General features: G+C 40.6%; 1 protein-coding gene across 1 annotated transcript in view; it reads left to right on the top strand.

Moving 5' to 3' along the window:
* Positions 1–24,856, top strand: part of SPON1 (spondin 1) — a 343,817-nt gene that overhangs the window by 144,372 nt on the left and 174,589 nt on the right. Inside the window, 2 exon segments of the mRNA XM_040328285.1 lie at positions 6,195–6,268; positions 9,945–10,067. Coding sequence (XP_040184219.1) covers positions 6,195–6,268; positions 9,945–10,067 — 197 coding nt within the window.

Below are 24,856 nucleotides of genomic sequence, written 5' to 3'. Positions count from 1 at the left end.
ATATATCTATCTTATCGGTGGTCTCTCTGTCTACTAAAGTGAGAAACATATGTCCCCTATAAGTGTTTCTGAATTTGCCTTTGGTTGCCTTGCCTTTGGTTGGTAAACGTTCCCAGATTTCTTACATGTGTACTTTTCACTTAGTCCCTAAGTGAAATGATTTTGGAAACTTTTTTTTTATGTAAAAAAAGGTTTTGTTAACTGTCAAAATTAAATATTCAGAAACAAAATTAAAGTGAGGTTGCATTGCATAGAGCTATATTGTTCTAACATAGATCTGTAGGCTAGAGATGCCTGGCAAAGCCTCCAACACCACCAGAATCCATCATGGTGTGTCCACCAACTCAACCAAAGGTAAATGTGGCAAAAGTGCACTGACTGATATGTTAGGTCTCTGACATTTCCATTCAGGCATATTCCAGTATGAAGCTTTTAGATCTGAAACCAAAAGTAAATCATGAAGCTCCCTTGACTATTCCTAATTTCGAAGCAGTCCCATATGCAAACCCTTAAGTTGTGACCAACCCAAAAAGTATGTATGTTTTCCTCTTTTTTATAGATTTGGAAAGGTGCCATGTCATGAGTTGACATGCACTGCCATTCCCATTAAAGCCCCTAAAAATGCCCATCAAGGGATCAAAAACTGGACCTTAACTTTTTATGGCCAACACACCACACAGATATGAGCTAGCACTATTAAAACTATGGCAAACCTGTGTGCATGCATTAAAACTCATAGGTGTAAATAGACCCTTAGGGTTAGCGTTAAACTAAGGCCTCGTACACACGACTGAGAATCTCGTCATAAAAGAAACGTTGTTTTCCTCGATGAGGTTCTTGTTAGGCTTGACGAGAATCTTGTCAAGCTTTCCTTGCATACACACTGTCAAGACAAAATCTCGTCATTCTCAAACGCGGTGACGTACAACACGTAAGACGGCACTATAAAGGGGAAGTTTGATTCCACTGGCGCCACCCTTGGGGCTGCTTTTGCTAATCTTATGTTACTGCGTGTTAAGTAAAAGTTTGGTGAGAGCCGATTCGCGCTTTTCAGTCTGTTACAGTGTGACAAATGTGCTATCTCCATTACGAACGCTACTTTTACAGAAGGTGCGCTCCCGTCTCATACTTTATTCTGAGCATGCGCAGGTTTCTAAGCATACACACAAACGTGATTCTCGTAGGGCTGGTTTACGACGAGAAACACGGTTGTGTGTATGCTTAGAAACCCGCAAGGAAATTGAGACTGCCGACGAGAAAAAAGAGAGCATGTTCTCTTTTTTTCTCGTCGAGATCCACGACAGTTTTCTCGATGAAAAACATACACACGTGCGTTTTTCTCTGCAAAAATGCTCTGCCGGCATTTTTCTTGATGGATTTTGCCAAGGAAAATGGTCGTGTGTACGAGGCCTCATTTGAGGTTAATGGTTTTGGCCCAAAAAAACTTTTGGCCAAAGAAACTTATGCCGCGTACACACGATCGTTTTTCGGCATGTAAAAAAACGTTTTTCAGCCTATAGAAAAAACTATGTTTTTTCCAACTTCATCATTAAAACTACGTCGTCCACACACGATCGTTAAAAAAAATGCTCTAGCAAAGCGCGGTGACGTACGACGGCACTATAAAGGGGAAGTTCCATTTGGATGACGCCACCCTTGGGGCTGCTTTTGCTGATTTCGTGTTAGTAAAAGACGATTCGCGCTTTTCTGTCTGTTACATCGTGATGAATGTGCTTACTCCATTATGAACGGTAGTTTTACCAGAACGAGCCCTCCCATCTCATAACTTGCTTCTGAGCATGCGCAGGTTTTTCACGTCCTTTAAGCCCACACACGATCATTTTTTACAACCCGAAAAACAACATTGTTTAAAACGTTGTTAAAAAATGCAGCATGTTCGAATTTTGTTTTGTCGCTTTTCAGAACCCGAAAAATGATATGAAGCCCACACACGATCGTTTTAAATGACATTTTTTAAAAACGTCCTTTTTTTTTATATGCCGAAAAACGATCGTGTGTACGCGGCATTAGTTTTGCTTTTCCCGTTGACTTATATTTCACAATATTATTCCAGATTTCAATGAAATTACAATTATTATTTTCCAGATTTGCTTATTATGTCCCAAATTTGTTAATTCCTACTTTCTACCAAGGAACCACCTGTCGTTGTACACTGAGAATGCTAGTGAAGTCTTCCAAAGTTCTAAATAAGTGAAAAAAAGAAAACACCTCATATTTCTTACAAAAAGAGGACCCTCATCCAATAAGATGGGAAAAGAAGAGAGAAAATATATACCTAGTTTCTCAAAAAACATGGCGTAATTTGCAGGCACAACATGAGGCTATCTGTTAAAATTGTATAACAAAATATATTCCAAAATTTTAAATCATGATCTTATAAAAACATTGTAGCACCCTCTACGTTAAGTAGATCAATCAAATACCCATTTCTAAAAATGGAGACCGTATTCCAGCCAAGCAGCGTTTAGAGAGTTTGTTTAATAAAGATGTGTTTATGCGTAATAAAGGCATGGATATCAGGGATCAAGTCCACAGTTCCTCCATGCTTGTTGGTCAACGCGTTTTGCAAGGGTTACTTGCTTCCTCAGGACTGATTGGGTGGGTGCTGATCAAACATGAAAGTAGGAGTGAAGATTACAAATCATAGGGGCGGATACAGGAGCCACCTCAGACATAGGGCGGGGGGACACCAGGTAGAAACCCACTACTTCCAGAAGCAAGTCCAATAAGAAGGGATAGTATGAGGTAAGTAATTTTACCAGGACGCCTCACAAGAGTGTTAAATGGTGGTGGTACAGGGACCCTATAAAGGAGTAGAGTATATACAGTATGCTATCTGATTAGTGCCAAATGCATGTATAGTGACAGCGTTTGAAAAAGCTGTGTCAAAGGAGTTTTCAAACAAAGGCCCAATTTCATAAAAGGGGGGTAAAGCATCCAAGCTCCTAGGGACCCCAGGTTCACAGTTTATCCAGAATATGAAGAGAGTATCTTAAACTGCTTCAGGGAAAAACCACCCATCAGAAACACAGCCCACATTTAGACTTTAGGCTGAGACCAACCATCCACCCACACAAAAGGACCATGCCCAGTACATAGAGTCCCCTCCAAAGCAGTGCTTCCAGTGGTAGCGTCAGTTGGTCTGTCATATGTATTGTATTTTTTAACTGACAGCCATGTGAGTTTCATTAACTCCCTCTCACCCCATAGAGGTAGGATTTCTCTGTATATAAAAATAAGCAACTTCAATAAAACTGCTTTCTTGAAAGTATAATAGTATAAAGTATAAATAGCAAAAATTCATATTTGAAAATTAGATTAAATTTACTTGAAATTCTTTTATTTCCCCATCAAGCAACTCATGCCACGTAATTGCAACATTTCAAAATGTTATGACCTACTCACAGATATTTGAAAGGAAGGGTTTTTTCCCATTAGCGCCATACATATGGAGATTAAAACATCAATTCTGAGGCAGCTAATTGTTGTTTCAGGGTGACATGTAAGAGTTTGCAGTAAAACATGAAAGTGTATTATTTGCTTCTATTTTGTGAAATGTCTATTAATAAATAATCTCGACTTCCAGGGCGGTTTTCAGAATGAAGTGAATGTGCCATTTAGATTCTGATTGCTGTATTAATAATTCTCTGTCATAAAAAAGAGTGGTACATTATTTAGGAGACATTTGGAAGGTTAAGTAATGGCCCATAAACATTAAAGAGTAATTTTATGGGCTGGATCTACTTTATCGTTTGAAATATAAAGTCATTTACTTTTAAAGTGGAGGTTCACCCGGAAATAACGTTTTTTTAACCTTAGATTTCTGCTCATTTTGTCTAGGGGAATCGGCTAGTTGTTTTAAAATCGAAGCTGTACTTACCGTTGTAGAGAGCGATCTTCTCCGCCGCTTCCGGGTATGGGCTGCGGGACTGGGCGTTCCTATTTTGATTGACAGTCTTCCGACAGGCTTCCGACGGTCGCATCCATCGTGTCACGATTTTCCGAAAGTAGCCGAACGTCGGTGCGCAGGCGCAGTATAGACCTGCACCGACAACATTCGGCTTCTTTCGGCTACTCGTGACTCCGTCGGAAGACTGTCAATCAAAATAGGAACGCCCAGTCCCGAAGACCATACCCGGAAACGGCGGAGAAGATCGCTCTCTACAATGGTAAGTGCAGCTTCGATTTTAAAACAACTAGCTGATTCCCCTAGACAAAATGAGCATCAATCTAAGGGTAAAAAATGTTTTATGGGTGAACTCCCGCTTTAACTAACATGTAAAAATATAACAGGGTTATCTTTTTAAGTGTTTACTTAACCACCTCTGCCTTTTTTTTTAACATGTGAGACTTAAATGAAACAGGGTTTGTCTCAATCAGATATAGAAAGGAAAGTTTACTTAAAATTTTTGTTTACTTTATAAGGCTTGTGTATCACATGGTAACTGGATTTGATATTTATTTTTATTTTTTTTTATTTTTTATTTATCAACAAAAAGCCAGTCCTCACGGACCTTCAATATATAATTACAACAGTGTGGATATAAGAAACATCCCGTATCTGACAAATACAGTAGCAGTGAGTGTTACATGTATACAGACAAGCGTTGTAGTCTATCACATTTTGGGTTTCCAATTACATCATAACATTACTTCCGTGTGAAATAGTAAGCTACCCTGTCCGGTCGGGCCGGCCTCTCGATCCATTTTCCTTTTTCCATATAGCAATAGAGTAGCAAGATAAAAGACAGCGAGAGAATAAAAGAGAGTGAGATGATAGGGGGAAAGAGGGGGAGGAAGGGGGGCTGCACCGACAGGGTAAGCGCGTTCAAAGCGCCCCTAAGGGCGTGTGTCAAGTTTCTACCACAGTGAAGTGGTTGGTTTGTCAAATTGTCTCAGGGAAAGGGGGCACGTTCCCCTTATTCCGTTTCCCTGAGTTTCTGACCCTCTTCTGAGTATTTAAATATGTTGTATATCTGCCATGTTTCCGAATATTTCTCTCGACGTTGTTGGCCGGAGAGGACCAGATCCTCCATCCGGCTGATCTCGTCTACTTTGTTCAGCCACATCGCAATGGTCGGCGACTGAGGGGACTTCCAGAGGAGAGGCACGCAAGCCTTTGCGGCGTCCAGCAAATGGCGCACCACTGACTTCTTATACACCCCGGGGGATAGGTCGTTTGCGTGTAATAGAAAGTAAGCTGGGTCGTCTGGTACTACATGACCTGCAAACTGTTGGGTGATTCGGCGTACCTCCTCCCAGAAGCCCCTGATCCGCGGGCATGACCAAAACATGTGCAGCAGAGTGCCCCTGTCCTGTTGACATCTCCAGCAGTTGGCCGTGGTGTCTGGGAATAGTTTATTCAACTGATCTGGGGTCCTATACCATCGTGTAAGTAACTTAAAATTCGTCTCCTGCGTCTTGGCGCAAATAGACGATTTATGCGTGAAGCGGACTATGTTCTGTCGTTTGTTGGTCGAGAATTGTATGCCTAGTTCTCCCTCCCACTTAGTGAGGCCTGGGATTCGATAATCTTCCGCTGGAGTGTTGAGTATCGAGTACATCTGGGATAGAGCGTGAGGGAGGTTTCCCGTCTCACTACACAGTTCCTCTAAGGTCGTCAAGAGTGTTTGGTCGGTCGGGGGGGCAGGGAGGCTATTCAAAAAATGGCTGAGCTGTTGTGCTCTTAAAAAATCAAGCCGGTATGTACCCTCCGGGTCCGTCAATTCTGCCGCTGATCTCCATTTCCCCCCAGAGCTAAAATGTGAGGCCTGGAACATGTCCGCCCTTGCCATGTCAAGGAATTTTCTGTCTCGTAGGCCTGGTCCAAACTGTGGGTGTCCCACTATGGGTCTCAGGGGGGAGTTCTGTGATGATAGTGAATATCTTTCAAAGAGGTCTGCACATACCCTGACCGTGTTTCCTATTAAAGGGTGTCTTGTCACAGCGAGGGGGAGTGTTTTGTGTGTCCAAGGGGCACGGCGGAGAGGGGTTTCGCACTGACTCTGTTCTACATGTGTCCACAACTTGATATGGTTATGTCGGCACCAGTCAATCAGTCTGACCAGGTGTGTGGCGTGGTAGTATGTTGATATTTATTTTAACTGTCATACAGGTGTCTTTAGTTGTAATTTAATAATGCATTGTGTAATATTGGTTTATTTATTTTATAGAGCAAGTATTGTGCAGAAGAAAATCATCTACTTCCAGGATGAGGGATCACTTACCAAAAGAATGTGTGAGCTAGGTAAGAGTATCTTCATAGCCTTTAAGTCTAGCTTCAGTGAGCATACATTATGAGTTATTGCAGTGGTTAATTTAAAGCAGTTCTGTCACTTTCCAAAATGATCTAAAGAATAGTCTCTGCAATAGGAGACTGTGAGTATATAGATAAGTTTGTACTCTCCATCCACTGGAGAGGTAAGTATTCACACTCTTCTATAGCGGGGGCCATTGTTTGGATTTTCTGTGGGTATCACCAGAGTTGTTTTAAAGTGGTTGAGGAGGAGAATGTCATCAAACTCATATACACTCTGACACCATCCAACATGGTAAATAGGAAAAATAATCCAGCACTGAGAAATATGTAACAGTAAATAATGGTTGCAAGCCAGCACTCAAGGTAAATTCATATAAAATCCCTCAAGAAATATAACAATAAAAGCAGTGCAGCGCAACCTAAAATGTAAATATAAACACTAATAAATAATGTCCATGAGAAGAAACAGTCCACAAGTGATTGTGAAAAGGCACAATGGAAATGATGGCATGCAATGTGGATCAAACGTGGCCAGAAATCCCTCCACCGCACACAGAGTGGCCTCTCACCTCACTGATTCGACCTATAATAGGTCACATGGCATGTAACTCATTCCCAGTATAACTACTTAGAACATCCAATCGATCAGCATACCAAAGGTGTTGATCAAGGTCCTGAGCTTTGTCTCCAACGTGCATATGAAACATAAATGAAGACAATCTAGTGCTCTCTGTATAAGGAGTGTTTAATTGCAAAGATAAAACAAAAGCGAAACTACTCACAAAGATGGCACTCAGAAAACAGTTGCAACAGCGATGGCTGTGGGTGACGTCTGTCTTGACTCCTCCTCCTCGTACGTGTTACGTCCGTAGGCGGGACTTCATCAACGCAAGGTAGGATGACACAAAACCTTTTTTCTATGCTGTCTGTAAGCACTCACGTCTGAGTGCCATCTTTGTGAGTAGTTTTGCTTTTGTTTTATCTTTGCATACCTTATCTATGAACATGTATGGTATGCAATAAATGTACCTGGTCTTGACCCTTCACTGATAACTGTTTTGCTTCATTTAAAGCCCCACTCCTCCCCTTTTTTCCATTATCTCAGGGATGGAGGCTTGTTACTACCCCTGGTTCTGGCCTCACCCAAAGTCCCACATACTTCCTTTATATATGCTATCTATACTTACCTGTTCTGAAATCGCTCCAGTCCATTCACACTGGCTTCTATTGCAGTGTAGAGGAGGGACAGCCGACAACTGATGACCCATAGCAAGCCTATGAGTGACGTCATCAGCCAGGCTCTGCAGCCATTGTTGGTGATCTCTCCTCTACACTGAAGCTGGCGCTGGAGAGATCGTGAGACCAGACTAGAGCAGCTTCAGAATAGGTAAGTATAGGTATCTTTCCTTTTGCAGGGTAGATGCTTTTTTGATGTGTTCCCTTGAAAGTGGCCTTGACTATGACTTTCTAAAGTACCCAGGGGAAACACCCCTAAAAACGTATATTATGAGCAAACCCAAATACACTTAAAGTGCATGTGGAAGGGGCTCAGTGCCAGGATGAACATTCTATATACTGTAATGCAAATGCCCTTGTGTGCACACCTTTCAAAGCCCTAAACAAAGACTGTAAAAGTGTTTTACTATAGCTTTACATAAAAAGCACCACTATTCAGTGTTAACCTTTTTAAAGGTAACGAGCCAAAACTGAATAACCACTTACAACAATAAGACATATCTAAATTGACAACTATGTGTAAAAATAAATATTTTCATTTTTTGTTTCTGCATTTTACAAAAACTTCTGGCAAAATAAGTCTTTAAAAGACTCACCATACCTCTTAAAAAATACCTTGGGGTGTTTACTCTCCAAAATGTGGTTATTTTGTGTGCGTTTCCACTGACCTAAAATGTGATAGATAGTGAGAAAATTACATGTGTAATTTATACCCCTAGAAAGCCTGGAGGTGCTCCTTAGATTTTGAGTTCCTTTGTGTGGCTAAGCTGTAAAGTCTCACTCAGGAGGAGTAGCAGAATGTGTTGTGGGGTGTATTTTTAAGTATGCTAGTATCCTATGATGCGTGTTAGAAATATCTTATTAATCGACAACTAAGTGTTTTCATTTTCTTTCCTGCATTTTCTAAAAACTTGTGGCAAAGATTATATTTTAAAAAGACTGACAATGTTTTTCAGAAAATACCTTGGAGTGTTTATTTTTTTGTGGGTGTTTCCACTGTCCTGCTTCTCCAGGGCCTCCAAAAATGTAATAGGTGGTCAGGAAATTGGATGAGTTGTGCCCCTAGAATGCCTGAAGGTGCTCCTAGGATTTTGGGCCCCGTTATGCATCTAGGCAATAAAAAAAGACTCAGGCCTCATACACACGACCGAGGAACTCGGCGGGCAAAACACATCGTTTTCCTCGTCGAGTTCTTGTTAGGCTTGTCGAGGAACTCGACAAGCCAATTGTCTCCATTCCCATCGAGGAAAAAGAGAACATGCTCTTTTTTTGGCTCGTCGAGTTCCTCAACAGTTTGCTCGCTGAAAAATGTACACACGACCGGTTTCCTCTGCAAAAAAAATCTCCCATCAAGTTTCTTGATGGATTCTGCCGAGGAAACCGGTCGTGTGTACGAGGCCTCACATATTTCATATCTCCCTACTGAGGAGGTATAGTAGATTGAGTTGTGGGGTGTCATTCTAAGTATGACCATGCTGTGTGTGAGAAATAACTTGTTAAAATTACAATTTTGTTAAAAAAAAATATATACGGTATATATTTTATTTCCAAAAAATTGTGACAAGAAAACTACAATTTCAAAAAACTCGCCATGCCTCTTATTACAATCTGGACTGTCTAATTTCCAAAAATTAGTAATTTGGGGGGTATTTTAGAGCCTCAAGGAATGTCAGTCAGTACATCAGTAATGATTAATTTTCATATATTTATATCATAGTTTGTAGACTCTATACATTTCACACAGACTAAAAAGTAAACACTGATTTGGGTTATTTTTACCCAAAAATGTAGCAGAATACATTTTGACCTACATTTATGAAAAAAGTTATTTTTTATTTGCAAAATGTTGTAACCTAAAAAACATTTTTAAAAAGTTTGTGTTTTTCAATTAACTTTTTATTTTTCCATCTATATAGCAAAAAATAAAAAACACAGTGGTGATTAAATACTACAAAAAGAAAGCTTTATCTGTCTCAAATAAATTATACAAATTTGATTTGGGTAAAGTGTTGCATGACTGAGTAACTACCATTCAAACTTTGACAAAAAACGCCTGCACTGGAAGGGGGTGAATGTTTCGTATAGAGTTAATAAAAAGGATATAAAATGTGACTAATCTCTGTTATTCACTGCTTTATAAAGTTTGGGGTTGATAGCCTTTACTGGATAACCTAAAGTAGAACTTAAAGTAGAGTTCCAGGCTAAATTTAAACTAGGTCTTAATCAATCAAAAAACGTTAAATATAAAATAAAAAACCCTCATCATAACAATTTGCCTAAATAAAAAAAAAAAAAAAAAAAAACTCTACAGAGCCATAATAGAGGTTCTACTGCCTTTCCCCCATATTTATGTATAAGTTTACAGGGCTGTAGAAATAAAATAGAATGTTTAGCATGTATTGTATTTTACATTGTGGACTTTTCACAGATGTCACATCTGAAGGAGCCAATGAGAAGACAATACCCGACTGCTGTGCTTGTGGAACAGCTAAATACAGGTTAACTTTCTATGGAAACTGGTCAGAGAAGGCACACGCTAAAGACTACCCAAGTGAGTATACTTTTATCCTTTAGCTTTTTTACATATCTAAACCTATATTGGAGTTTGACAGTCCTTTGATATTGTAGCTGCATCAGTTATCTTTTTTCAGCCTTATTTCTTCACCTTGTGATCCTGCCAGTTATAGATTTCCTATCCTGGGATGGCAATGCTCACTTGTACTGTATCTATGATGAAGCAGTGTTGTCACCCTTAGGCTGATGGTCTGACTTGGACTGTAAACACCTCCCACACTCCTATTCATAGAAGATAGCTGGGAAAGCAGATAACATTTGAGATTTCAGTTCAGTGCACAGGAAGTTACAAAGACACTGGATTTCTGGTAGGATCAGAAGGTATTTTTATCTGTATCTAAATAAAGTAAATATACTTGATAAGTTGGTAAAATACAATAAAACCTTTTCATTACAAATCAGCTTTTTACCTTATTCACCAACCATTTCCCCAAATAAATATTTAAGTATCCCTAAGAACCAGTCAGATCCCCCCTTCAACTTTCCTGTACAGTATAAAAGAATGAAAGTATTTGGAAGTACAGTGCCTTGTGAAAGTATTCGGCCCCCTTGAACTTTGCGACCTTTTGCCACATTTCAGGTCTTCGTAGATTTGCAGTGGTCTGATACTCCTTGCATTTCAATATTATCACTTGCACAGTGCTCCTTGGAATGTTTAAAGCTTGGGAAATATTTTTGTATCCAAATCCGGCTTTAAAATTCTCCACAACAGTATCTCGGACCTGCCTGGTGTGTTCCTTGTTCTTCATGATGCTCTCTGCACTTTAAACGGACCTCTGAGACTATCACAGTGCAGGTGCATTTATACAGAGACTTGATTACACACAGGTGGATTCTATTTATCATCATTAGTCATTTAAGTCAACATTGGATCATTCAGAGATCCTCACTGAACTTCTGGAGAGAGTTTGCTGCACTGAAAGTAAAGGGGCTGAATAATTTTGCACGCCCAATTTTTCAGTTTTTTATTTGTTAAAAAAGTTTGAAATATCCAATAAATTTCGTTCCACTTCATGATTGTGTCCCACTTGTTGTTGATTCTTCAAAAAAAATTACAGTTTTATATCTTTATGTTTGAAGCCTGAAATGTGGCAAAAGGTTGCAAAGTTCAAGGGGGCCGAATACTTTCGCAAGGCACTGTATGTAAGACCAAAACGTGTTTTCCATTTATTTAATACAGTGTCTTAAAGCTGGATTCCATGTATGATTTGGATCAAGGTAAGAATGCATATTCAATACATGGTCAATCCCTGTGGAAGTGAAAAATCACAGTGGTAGCCACTCCCACAATGATCCTTGTTATCTTCTGGATCCCATGCCAGCAGCTGATAAAGAGTAACTAAAGAGGGTCGCTTGCTTGGCATAGGTGCCATTGAGATGACCCTTTGCCTTTTCTCGATGCATGCCAAGCATTCTGGAAGAGGTAGAGCAATGATGTCACAATCTCCAACTTATCCAATCACAGAACACCTTGTATTCATTCTGTGAATGGAGCCCGTGCCAAGTAAACTTTCCCCTGTAGTTACTATGCAGCAGTGCAGCAGCTCACACAAGATCCAGAAGACATCGAGGATCACCATGACAGTGGCTACCACAGCGATCCTCCACTTTCACAGGGATTGGTCGTGTAGAGTCTATCCAGACTTACATTGTTCCAAGGTGGGTCAATGTATGCAGGATCTTAAGGAAAGAATCTTTGCAACAGATTCACAAACATATTGAATATGATAACAGTGGAGGATGATGCCCAACATACTCAAAAACTAGATTTTGGGTTTACATACATTTTAATTAATTGTGGTTTCTTTTGTAACAGTTTTGTTTTATTTCTTCTCATGTGTTCTGATAAAATACATTTTATATTTCTTGACAAAGAAAATGGGAAAATAGAAAATACCACCAGTTGCTTACCCGAATTCTTCTAACAGTGCTTTTAATTAATTAATTCCAGTCACAGAAATAGATACAAGGGCCCAGATTCTCAAACGAGATACGACGGTGTATCTCCAGATACGCCGTCGTATCTCTGAGTTGCGCCGTCGTATCTATGCGCCTGATTCTTAGAATCAGTTACGCATAGATTTCCCTTAGATCCGACAGGCGTAAGTCTCTTACGCCATCGGATCGTAACTGCATATTTACGCTGGCCGCTAGGGGCGAGTACGCTGATTTACGCGCTGAAATATGTAAATCAGCTAGATACGCAAATTCACAAACGTACGCCGGCCGACGCAGTACAGTTACGCCATTTACGTTAGGCTTTTCCCGGCGTAAAGTTACCCCTGCTATATGAGGCGTAAGTGCGGCATACCAATGTTAAGTATGGCCGTCATTCCCGCGACGTAATTTGAAAAATTTACGTCGTTTGCGTAACTCGTCCGTGAATAGATACACGGATGTACGAGAATCTGGCCCATAGACAGCTGTTCATGGATAAATACACCTAATAATAATTAGCCAAACAGAAAATAGTTGTCTCGAATCTTGGTTAATTTCAGCTTGGATGGTCCTAGACAATCTTATATATTGGATGCTTTCCCATTCCTAGTCTTACCTATCTTTGGCACCAGGGGATAGGAACTATTTGAATTTTTATGAAAATAAATAAATAAATAGTAATAATTAGTCTAAATTCACTATATGTTCAGAAAAACATTAAACAAAACAACACATAAAAAAATTAAAGGAGTGGGGGAGTATGAGTTTAAGACTTAAAGCAGAGTATGGAGAACATTTGGGAATGCTCAGCATATTTGATTAGGCAGTAGTATTTTTGGTGATCCTGCAGCCAACTGCCAACCAGGGCCGTCTTTATGGCAGGGAAGGGGTAGCTGTCCTGGGCCCTGTCATTGTTGTGGGGCCCAAAGCATCAGCCTTATACTTGCCAACTATCCCAGTTTAAATTCCCTTGTCCCTTGAAGTTTTAGTCCTGTGCCATGTCCCGATAGCTCAGTGTGAAGTTATTTTACCAATTCTGCCCAGCTCTGCCCTATTGCCATGTGCAGATGACTCACCAGCAGACTCTGTGTTTACATGTAAATAACCTGCATTGATATGCAAATAGCGGCAGCATTAGCCATGATCCACAGCATTGATATATAAATAGAGGCGGCATTCATATATATAGCATGCCCCTCTGAGGTCATATCCACCATCACTTCTGCTGATTGCTGCCCACTTGGCAGGTAAAGGGGCATGTTGGAAAGTTCTGCCTACAACTGTGGTCATTAAGCCTAACATCAACCTGTTCTGCAAAGGTAAGAAAATTGGAGGTGGAACCCTTTTTCAAAATAACATGGTGTCACAGCACCGTGAATTGTGGTGCATGTGAATACGCACATCGCAGCAGATGTGTAACAGTGTCAGTAACAAATAATGCCACTGTTGTGTATCTGCTAAAGGGCAGCCCATCTCTGTGGTGTCAGGAAATCGATTTTGCATACGTTCCTGACACACACACACATATGTGAACGCAGGCTAACCATTGGCCCACCTGGAAACTCCCTGTAGTCCCTATGGCCAGTCCATCCCTGGTCATGAAAGTAAAAACTTGGCAAGCTCCTGTGGCCTATATGATGGTGTTTAGACATTTGGAGAAAAGGCTGGTCGCAATTATTTTAATAGACAAAAGATTTGTAATTTTCTGAGTTGTAAATTAGAAAACTGTTAGCACACAATGTTTGTTTCTAAATACATACTGAATCTCTACAAGGCATGTTGCAGAACAAACAAAACTCCCATATGATGTATACTTCAGTGCCGCAGAAATTGTCCCAGTGGGTCATCTGTCAGCCAAGGGCGCCGTTCATTGAAATATCTGTCCATGTAATTACTTCAACTGTTTTCCCCCCTCTCTAAAATATGATTCATTGTTGCCTATAAAAGATTTGACCTTCCATTCGTAGGAAGGCAAAGGGAACTCTTTAATGAAACGTCTTATCTATAGACTTCAATACTGGATGACAGAATCATTTTCTTCCACATATTTTTATTGGCCTTTTCTATCAAATCGGCAATTACACACAGACCCTATATATATAAAGAAATCTACCATCAGGAACAGGCTGGCAGTGATTTTTTATGGAAGGAATTAATTTAAAAGTTTGAGAAAGGCTTTGACGATAAAGATACGTTAAGCTATCAAAGACAATATTGTGATAAAAGCATGCTTTAATAATCTCGCATTTACGAGCATTTTGAGATGGCAGAAGATAGTCATTTAATTGCTTTTTATTGCAGCACTAGGTTTGTTTTTTAGTTTACTTTACTGCTGGTCACTTGCAGTTAAATTTACCTAAGCTCTTTGACTGGCTATAGCAGTGTCATGACTCTGCAGTAGTGTTCTTGTCTGTTTTCTCACCCTTCTGTTGTGTTCAGCCATAGGCGTGCGCACAGGGTGTACCAGGTGTGCCCAGGCACACCCTAATCACTCCCTGCAGTGCAGATTCCCCCTGCTACCTGGTGTCCTCTCCCACAGCATGGCTGGCTTCCCTCCTCTCCCATTGACTACTGCAGTGGGCACACATAGATGATATTTCAGGATGAGTAGGGGAAGGGATCATGTAATTCACTGGCCCCTTCCCTTTCACTGAACGAACACAGTGAGAGATTGGTACTATGTTTTTGAGCTTTCAGGTGCACACCCTAATGCAATAGGCTGTGCACACCTACAGTAGGTGCTGCCGATTTTGTGTCAATCTCACCTCTGCTAGCGGCGAGATTGACCACCCGCGATCCCCGTCGCAGGAGCCAGCGCCGAGCTATGTCGCTCCTCCCGCTCGCTGCCCCCAATGGATTCCTATGGATGCGTGGCATCTCGCGAGCGCGAGAAGCACAGCCTCCAGTGGCGAAATTCAGCATGATCCCATTGTGCTGGATATACAAAATCGGAGGCACCTACTGTATGTGTTCAGCTTAGAGGCCAGTTGCTGTTCACCTGTATGCTTAAGTAACCTTCCCTCATGCATGGCTCCACCCCAGCCTCTAATTAGGAACACTATATTACCTGTGCACTGCAAGTCAAGCCTTGTTGATCAATATTGTGTGTTTGGCTTTTGTGTGCTCATTGCTGTGTGTCCTACGTCTGATCCTGTTTACTGACCTTGGCTTGTTCTTGACTGTTCTCATCTGCTTTAAATCCTGACCTTTGGCGTGTTCTTAGACTATCCCTATCTGCTTGTTGCCCTGATCTTTTGGCTTATCTCCTGACTATCCTTGTTGTCCCAGGTTGCTGCTTCCTTTCTATCCTCCAGTAGTCTACCATGAGCATGAGATGGGAGACCCTGGGGGGCCGCGACCTGGAGCCAGACTACAGCGAAGTCCATCCCCACCATCAGGGGCCCTGGTGAACACCCGCTGGCCCTTAGATTCTGCACCCTGGGAAATCTCATGCTTTAGCTCCCAATGTGATCCGTGTTGGTGCACCAGAGTACCTGCTTACCTGTACCACCCAGAGCTCCATCCGCAGCAGTCAGCCGTAGGGTCTACCACCTCAGCGGTGCACTCCTGACCCCAATGGGGTGCATCTTTCAACTGGCCTCAGGTGACCTGACAAGCAGGTTTCAGGTGTGTGATTCAGCAACTCCTCTCTTTTTTGTAGAAACTTTCTTTGAAGTGCACTAAACTGAAATTTCATTGACATTGCAGGACATGATTAAATGGGCTGTAAACCTTCGTATTTTTTCACCTTAATGAATTCATAAAAACACCTTGCAGTCACCCCCCCCGAGCCCCCATTTTACATGAACCCCTAATCTTCGTGTGTGTGATCCCGTGTTGCTTTCCCCCTGGTCTTGTTCATTATTAATTGGATGATTAATAGCAGCGCAGCCATTGGCTCCCACTGTTGTCAATCACATCCAATGACGGGATGCTGGGGGGCGGGGCCGAGTCATACAATTGGCGTCTATGGACGCCGATTGTATGGCACGGGAGCGTGCTCGCAAGCTAACCCCCTTGGGAGAGAGCTTTCCAGATGGGGTTAGCTCTTGCAGGGAGGAGCCGCGAGAGCCGCTGTGGGACCCCAGAAGACGAGGATCTGGGCCACTCTGTGCAAAATGAACTGCACAGTGGAGGTAAGTATGATATGTTTGTTTGTTTTTTTAAATAATCTGTAAACCTTTAGTACCCCTTTAAAGGGGTTGTAAAGGTATTTTTTTTCCCCCTAAATAGCTTCCTTTACCTCAGTGCAGTCCTCCTTCACTTACCTCATCCTTCGATTTTGCTTTTAAATGTCCTTATTTCTTCTGAGAAATCCTCACTTCCTGTTCTTCTGTCTGTAACGCCACACAGTAATGCGAGGCTTTCTCCCTGGTGTGGAGAAAGCCTCTTGAGGGGGCGAGCAGGACGGTCAGGATGCTCTCTACTTTGCAGATAGAGAAAGGAGCTGTGTGTTAGTGGGTGTCCTGACACTCCTGCTCACCCCCTCCCCCCTCAAGAGGCTTTCTCCACACCAGGGAGAAAGCCTTGCATTACTGTGTGGAGTTACAGACAGAAGAACAGGAAGTGAGGATTTCTCAGAAGAAATAAGGACATTTAAAAGCAAAATGGAAGGATGAGGTAAGTGAAGGAGGACTGCACTAAGGTAAAGGAAGCTGTTTAGGAAAACATTTTTTTTACCTTTACACCCCCTTTAAGCATCAATGGACGTGAAACAACATAACCTGGTTCCTTTGTGTAGCTGTGCTGCTGTACAGGTCTTATTTGTTCTAATAAAGAAGTTGGAGTTGTATTCATTTTTGGTGTGTGGTTATCCATTTCTATATATCTGCATTGTGGGTGAAACATGTTGGGGGGAGGTTTTGGTGGAGAGCAGTGTGTTGTCATTGCAATAAATCTTGGCTGGAGTTAAACATCTTTGGTGTTCAACCCATTATTTGGATGATGGGCTACAGTGGAGCAAGAAAGGACGCCACACCTTGGCACCAGGCTGATTGCAGGAAATCAAGGAGAATACAGAGAATCAAGAGATATGATAGTAATATACAAATATCTCAGTGGTGATCCCAGCGTCAGTCTCAGGGAGTTTAAGAAGACATGGGGCCACTCAATAAGAGATGGAGGAGAAGCGGTTTAAGGGGGTTTTCACGGTCAAGGAGATAAGGATGTGGAACTCTCTTCCACAATCAGGGGTGTCAGCAGGAAGTATTGATATACAGGGATATGGGAAATGATTATCAACTTGAATACACATACACCAAGCGCACAGGTTGAACTGGATAGACAGGTATCTTTATTCAACCTTACCAACTATGAAAACTATTTGGCTTGCCTATGATGGTCCTGATTAGCCTAGCTCTGAGGAAGGGGGTGTGCCCCCTAAATGCGTCAGCTGTACCCCATGATATGGTCCTGCACTTGTCCATATACTGTGTGATTTGTATGGCTTAATTGGGAGTTGCTTTTTGTGAGTACCCACTTTTTATGGATTTTATCATTTAAAGTGGTTGTATACCCTCTTGTACAACCACTTTTACCTACAGGTAAGCCTAGATTAAGGCTTACCTGTAGGTGCTGGAAATATCTCCTAAACCTCAACGGTTTAGGAGATATTTACAATAGAGACGTGCGCCGATGTCTAGACAACGGCGCAGGCGCACTTTAGAAACAGCGGTTGTGCCGTTTCTAAAGGAGGTCATGCCATGATTGGCGACTCCCGTGCACATGCGCAGAGTGACATCATCGCGGCTCCAGCCAATCACAGCGGGACTCCGGGACGACATGTTGCCAGCCGGTGCTGTGTCGAGCACCGCAGAGGTGGCTTCGATCCCAGGTGAGCATAAACAATGAGCTAGTATGCTATGCATACTAGCTCATTATGCCTTTGTCTTGCAGGTGTCATTTATTTATTTTAAAAGTGGGTTTACACCCACTTTAATAAATTGTCATTGGTAATGCACTAGGTGTGTGTGGCTTCCATTTTGTCCTTTTTTGTAGCTTACATCAGATTACCCCTTCTGAGGAAGGCAACATCCACCCAGTCTTGGCACTCCGATGTCCCTGTTGCCCTTCACTTTAGAAGACCCCTTAGTGCTGGAAGTGACTGTGTTTGTTTGTGATTCAACTATGAAATACAGGCTGGCCTGTGAGTGGGGAGCGGTTGGGTTCATCAAACCAAATGCTCAGTAGAACTTTCTAAGATCTCTTAAGGCCCCGTACACAAAACCGGGTTTCTCGGCAGAATTCAGCCAGAAACTCGATGGGAGACGAATTCTGCCGAGAAACCCGGTCGTGTGTACACTTTTCGCCGAGGAACCCGCCGAGGAACTCGTCGAGCCAAATAGAGAACATGTTCTCTATTTCCTCGTTGTTCAATGGGAAAGTTTGGCTCGCCGAGATCCTCGGCGGCTTCACAAGGAACTCGACGAGCAAAACGATGTGTTTTGCCCGTCGAGTTCCTCGGTCGTGTGTACGGGGCCTCACCCACGTATTCCACCCACTTTTTCCAGACTTTTCAAAGGTGGTTCTTGCGCCCTGATGTAATTTAATATGTTTTATCATATTGAGAATGTTGTAGGAAGAGTGATTGCTGGCATTGCTTCATAGCCAGACGACTTTGCCGGTAAGATCCCTAAAACGAAAAAAAACAGCAGATTGTTGAGCAGAACAATCAGGCTATAAATGACACTGTACTGTACGTGTGTTATGAATCTGAAGCATCCTGTTCTGTCTACGGTTAACGTCTAAACATATTGGCAAAGAAAAAGAGTTATTACCGTTTCCTGTAGTTAATCTTCAATAATCAAGGCATAAATCAGTACAGTTATACATTCTTTATTGCTGTGAGCACTGGGTAGCGGAATATGAGCAAGCTTCCTTTTCCATGGGCTTTTGTTCTGTACAGTAGAGAACAACAAAACAACCTGCAGTCGCTGAAGGCTTTTGAATAATAACACTGAAGATGCGCTGAGCGAAATGTTCTTTACCGCTGAAGCTTTTATTATTCTTCTCTCTGCTGCTTCGCACGTACCTACCTCGCCATGCGCGGGACTGATAATCGCTAATGCCTGGAGTGCTCTTTGTTCTGTGTGTCTGTTCCATTGTGAGCTCAGAACATATGTTCTGCTAAATGTGATTCTACTTAGAGACCGAAGAACAATCCAGTTTTGCATCCAACTGGCAGCTGTGATTATTGCTGTTCATTAAGAGTTGTAAAGATTAGTAACGGACTTGCATATTAGGCAACACAGTGCAACAGGAGGTACATGGGTTGGAATAGGTCCTTAAGTACCTTGTGTCTGGATTTAGCATTATCACGCTTCTATTCAGAGTATTACATGTTTTTCTTATTTTCTTAGCAATTTAGTTTAAAGAGCGGCTATACACAAGTGAAATAAAATCGCTGTGATATTAAAGAGATCCTGTCACCAGAACGTTAAAAGAGAAGTATGGCCAAAGATTTTTTTGCCTATACTACTCTTGTGGGGCACAGGAATGGCTACTATTAGCTTGTGGGGACGTGTAGCGTGGTGCAACAGCAGTAAACACTAGACATGTGCATTGGTTTTCATCCGAATGCATTTTTGTCCGAATTTCAGGTATTTTTGTTATCGTTTTAACAAAAGAAAACGAATGCTCAGAATACGAAAACCGAAAGATCCGACATAAACAAATGCTTTATTTTAGTTTTTGTTGCAACAACAGTTCGATATAGATAGAAGATTCGACATGACGCTGACAATAACAATCTGTGTCTGTCGAACCTGTGGTCGAATGTGCCTAACCTTAACGCTATTAGTCCAATATTATTCTACATAGAGAGGAAAGATTCGACATAGAGAGAAAAGATTCAACATTATAGAGAGAAAAGATTCGACATTATAGAGAGAAAAGATTCGACATTATAGAGAGAAAAGATTCCACATTAGAGAGAGAAAAGATTCGACATTATAGAGAGAAAAGATCGCTGCTGGGGGATTGGGTGGGGGAAGTAAAATAAAAATAATGATGATGATGAATGTTATTGGCTGATTGTAACCAAATAAGAGGAGCGGTAAAATAGCTAGAACAGTATCTTTGCCTTTAGTAAATCAACCCCATTGCATCTTACAAAAGTGAAGCTAATTAGGACCAACTCTCTTTTGGTGTACAGAGAGAGACCCTGGAACACACAGATTTTGCAAAAGCATTGTGCATGTATTCTAAAGAGGTGCAGCAAGCGCTAAAGTACAAGTTCTAGACAGATACATGGATTTGGTGTGATGCTGCACCACTCCAGGGGCTACACTGTCTGAAGAAATCTCAGCATCCAACAGACATTCACATACTATATATTGGACACATGCCCCTGACTGTGCACTGTGGTTTAGACTTGTGCATGATGGAAATTTTTGTTTTGTTTAATTTTAATTTGTAAAATACATAATTTTGTTATTTTATACTTGTTATGTTATGTTAATTCGTTTTCAGATCATTTGTTATTTCTGTACAGTATAGATATTCATTATAATGAATCAAATAGTTTTATTAATTGTAAAAAAAAGAAATAGTGAACAAAATAAGCAGCCAACACATCACTAGACATACAGTGCAAAATGGAAATAAAAGACAAACGTGTGGCGCTAAGTGAGCAAGTGAATAACGTATGAACCTGATAAGGTAAAATAGGCAGTGCAAAACTGAATGTGAACAAAACCAAAAAAAAAAAGAAGTCTAAAGTGAATAATAAACATCTATGGAAAGTCCATTAGTGTTCAGAATAAAGTGAAAAGGTCTTTCTTTTCAAGATTTATTCCGGGTTATCCAAGAAAGACCTTTTCACTTTATTCTGAACTCTAATGGACTTTCCATAGATGTTTATTATTCACTTTGGACTTTTTTTGTTTTGGTTTTGTTCACGTTCAGTTTTGCACTGCCTATTTTACCTTATCAGGTTCATACATTATTCACTTGCTCACTTAGCGCCACACTTTTGTCTTTTATTTTCATTTTATAAATTGTTATTTGTTAAAAATATCTGAAAGCTATTTATGAAATACTGCTAGTTTAGAGGCCCATTGAGAATGTGAAATATCTGAATCAGTGAAAAACAAAACATAAAAGTCCAAAGTGAATAATAAGCATCTATGGAAAGTCCATTAGAGTTCAGAATAAAGTGAAAAGGTCTTTCTTGGATAATTCGGAATGAATCTTGAAAAGAAAGACCTTTTCACTTTATTCTGAACTCTAATGGACTTTCCATAGATGCTTATTATTCACTTTGGACTTTTATGTTTTGGTTTTGTTAACATTCAATTTTGCACTGCCTATTTTACCTTTTCAGGTTCATACGTTATTCACTTGCTCACTTAGCGCCATACCTTTTATTTTTGTTTTATTAATTGTTTTATTTTCAGATAATTCATTATTTATATATGTGAGTGAGTGAAAAACTTATAAAGCGCAACACTTGCGAACTGAAACGCCTCTGGGCGCTGTTTCCATTTCTGTAAGGAAACCCTTTACCTCAGAAGAGATGAGTTTTAATCATTCTCCTGAAGGCCAAGTGGTCCGACTCCAGTTGGATGGTGGTTGGTAGTGTATATATATTCAGGATAACGAATTATAATTTAGAAAGTCCTTTGACTTACTCCGTTTGATTTACTTCGTACCAGTAACCCAGCCCCCAACACAAAAGGAATCAACTGATTGGACTAGAAAACTGTAACTCGGATGGATCAATTCTGTTCTTCTTGCTCAGTTGTTCACTAATAGAATAAAAACGAATTAATACGATTGAATTCAGATTATTCGTTCTGCCATTACGAGTCGACTTGCTGTTTCATTAGACCTTTAACTAATTAACGAATCATGCCAAATTCATTCAATTATTTTCATTATAATTTCTTATTAGTTGAAATTCATTTTTTGTTCCTTCGGACGTTTGGATACATCCAAACGTCCAGGGACCCCTCCCTGAAAAAATAGATCCCCAGCAGCCAGCATCAACAGACCATGTCCACCCCCAGCACCCCTCGGCATTTCATACATTTGGTGCTGGAGGTTCCGGAATTAGTTTCCAGTGTTCCCGCTGAAAAAAAAGCCCTGTACACAAGTATCTGAAATACCCAGAAGTGTGTAAAATGCTGAAGAATCATTGGTTGGTGTGCTCTTAAATAGCGCAAAGATTGGTTTGATAAGTATTCCTCTTCCTTTACAGGCTGCTTTATTTTTCTTTTCATTATATTTTTTTTATGTATTTTTTGTGATAGGCTTTTAAATCAATATTATATGATTATATGTATTGTAAATATTGGCCAGCATGCCAATGCTTATCTGAAACTCATTAATTACATTGCACATTCCCCTTGAGAGCTTGCATCATTTATCAACATCAATTCCATATTTCATAAATCACTGATTCAGATATTTCACATTCTCAATGGGCCTCTAAACTAGCGGTATTTCATAAATCGCTGATTCGGATATTTTTCACGGTCTCATAGGACCACCAAACTTGCAGGTGGCCACTTTCAGTTCCATCGCTGATCATAATTATCTCCATCCATTCCATATATCACACATTTCACATTATAAATAATATTTCCAATTCCCCAGTGTACCTATTTTTATATATGTGTGTGTGTAAATATATATATATATATATATATATATATATATATATATACTGTATATATATATATATATATATATATATATATATATACAGATAGATATCTATATAGATCTATATATATCTATATATAGATCTATATAGATATAAATATATATATATAGAGAGAGAGACAGAGATAGATAGATCTATACATATATAAAAGCAAGCACCATAGAAAATTTCTGCAGCAGCAGCAGAGCTGGTTATTGCATAGATCCCGCTGAATGCGGCTTTTACAAATATTGAGCCAAAACTCATAAAAATTTCCACATCGATCATTCAAAGTAATTTTCAGATTCTATGTATGGCCATCCCAATGCAGCAAGGCGGATTACTGGCCATTTCCCCTCATTAGACGTTTAATAAGGAGTTAATATGTGTTCTGGGAGTAGTGGATGATTGCATATGTGTACTTTCCTCTGGGAAGATGAGTGTGCTGAATAATGTTGATTCACAAGTGTTGCCAATCTGCATAGGAAAGCTTACAGTACATGAAGAATGCCAGCTCTGGGAGGAAGATACGTTCTCCAGTGTGCACTGTTCTTGGATTACAGGCCGTCACACATGACTAGGGATGAGCAAATGTACCGAAATACAATTCAACCCAAACTCAAAATGCATTGAACTCAATGGGAGACTATTTTTCCCTTGTGGAGGGCTGCTATAAAATGGAATGGAATGTCTTTTGATGTATATTGTTGTTATTGGAAGACTTTTATACATGAAGGGTCAAAATAGCAACTTTCAAAAATGTATGTTATATGTCCTAAATCATTAAATACCAGTAAAACGCACCAAAAAAAAGCAGAGTGTCAAAGCTTAGTGCCTTGTATTTTGTAGGGGAAGTTTTCATGCATTTTTCCAAAATGAGAACACCCGGGAGTTGATTTACTAAAACTGGAGGGTGCAAAATCTGGTGCAGCTCTGCATAGAGAAACCAATCAACTTCCAGTTTTCTTTGTCAAAGCTTAAAGGGTAGCTCCACTTTCGTGGGGAAAAAAAATAGCAAAGAATGAAAAAAATATAGTGTATTCAAATGCGATACAAGTCGAATATTAATAAATTATTATAAAAATGCCATAAAACTATCCCCTATTTTGTAGGCGCTATAACTTTTGCGCAAAACCAATCAATATATGCTTATTGCGATTTTTTACCAAAAATAAGTAGAAGAATACATATCAGCCTAAACTGAGGAAAAATTGTCAGTTGAAGCGACACAGTGCCGAATCGCAAAAAATGGTCCGATCATTGGGCAGTCAAATCCTCCGGGGCTGAAGTGGTTAAGCAATATCTTGCCTATTAGTGTTAAAAAAAGTCAGAATAAAATAGCTTGTTTCCCCTCCCATTGACTTTAACAATGTCTGGTGCTAAATTTGCAGGGTCCGTTGACCTAGTTTTGAACCAGGCCACATTTGCTCATTCGTAATATTTTGCTTAAATATTTTCATCCTATCATAAGTAATAGATACCGTACGAGGGCATTTCTTTTCATTCAATGCCCTTTTTAAGCAATATCTTGCCTATCAAGCCTATAAACCTGAGCGTGTGTACGAGGCTTTCAGGTTTCTCGTCGGGAAATCTGGCCAGAATCTCGACGAGAAAAATAGAGATCCTGGTCTCTATTTTTTCGTCGGGATTCTTGTTGGCCTGTTTCCTGACGAGAAACCCGAGAGTGTGTATACTTACCTGTCGCCGAGGATACCCGCGCATGTTCAAAATGACTTTTATGCATGCGCGATAGCTTCCACGGCATAGCTAGGGTGAAGCAAGATGGCGGCGACGGCATCGAATGTGACAAGCGCATGCTCGTCGTACGTGATGACGTGTTCTTGCCTTTCAAAAGAACCGCAGTTCTTTTGAAAGGTCTGTGTGTACACTTGGGCAGCAAGAGATTCTTGGCAAGAATCTCGTCAGATAAAACAACGTTTTTTTCCTGACGAGATTCTGGCCCGTGTGTACAAGGCCTTAGGCCCCGTACACACGACCGAGTTTCTCGGCAGAATTCAGCCAGAAACTCGGTCAGAGCTGAATTCTGACGAGAAACCCGGCCGTGTGTACACTTTCGGCCGAGGAAGCCGACGAGGATCTCGGCGAGGAAATAGAGAACATGTTCTCTATTTTCTCGTTGTTCAATGGGAAATTTCAGCTCGCCGAGATCCTCGGCGGCTTCA

The sequence above is a fragment of the Rana temporaria genome, chromosome 11 (genome assembly GCF_905171775.1).
Source record: "Rana temporaria chromosome 11, aRanTem1.1, whole genome shotgun sequence".
In the NCBI taxonomy this organism is placed as follows: Eukaryota; Metazoa; Chordata; class Amphibia; order Anura; family Ranidae; genus Rana; species Rana temporaria.
The sequence above is the reverse complement of the archived record's forward strand: the minus strand, read 5'-3'. Positions and strand labels throughout refer to the sequence as shown.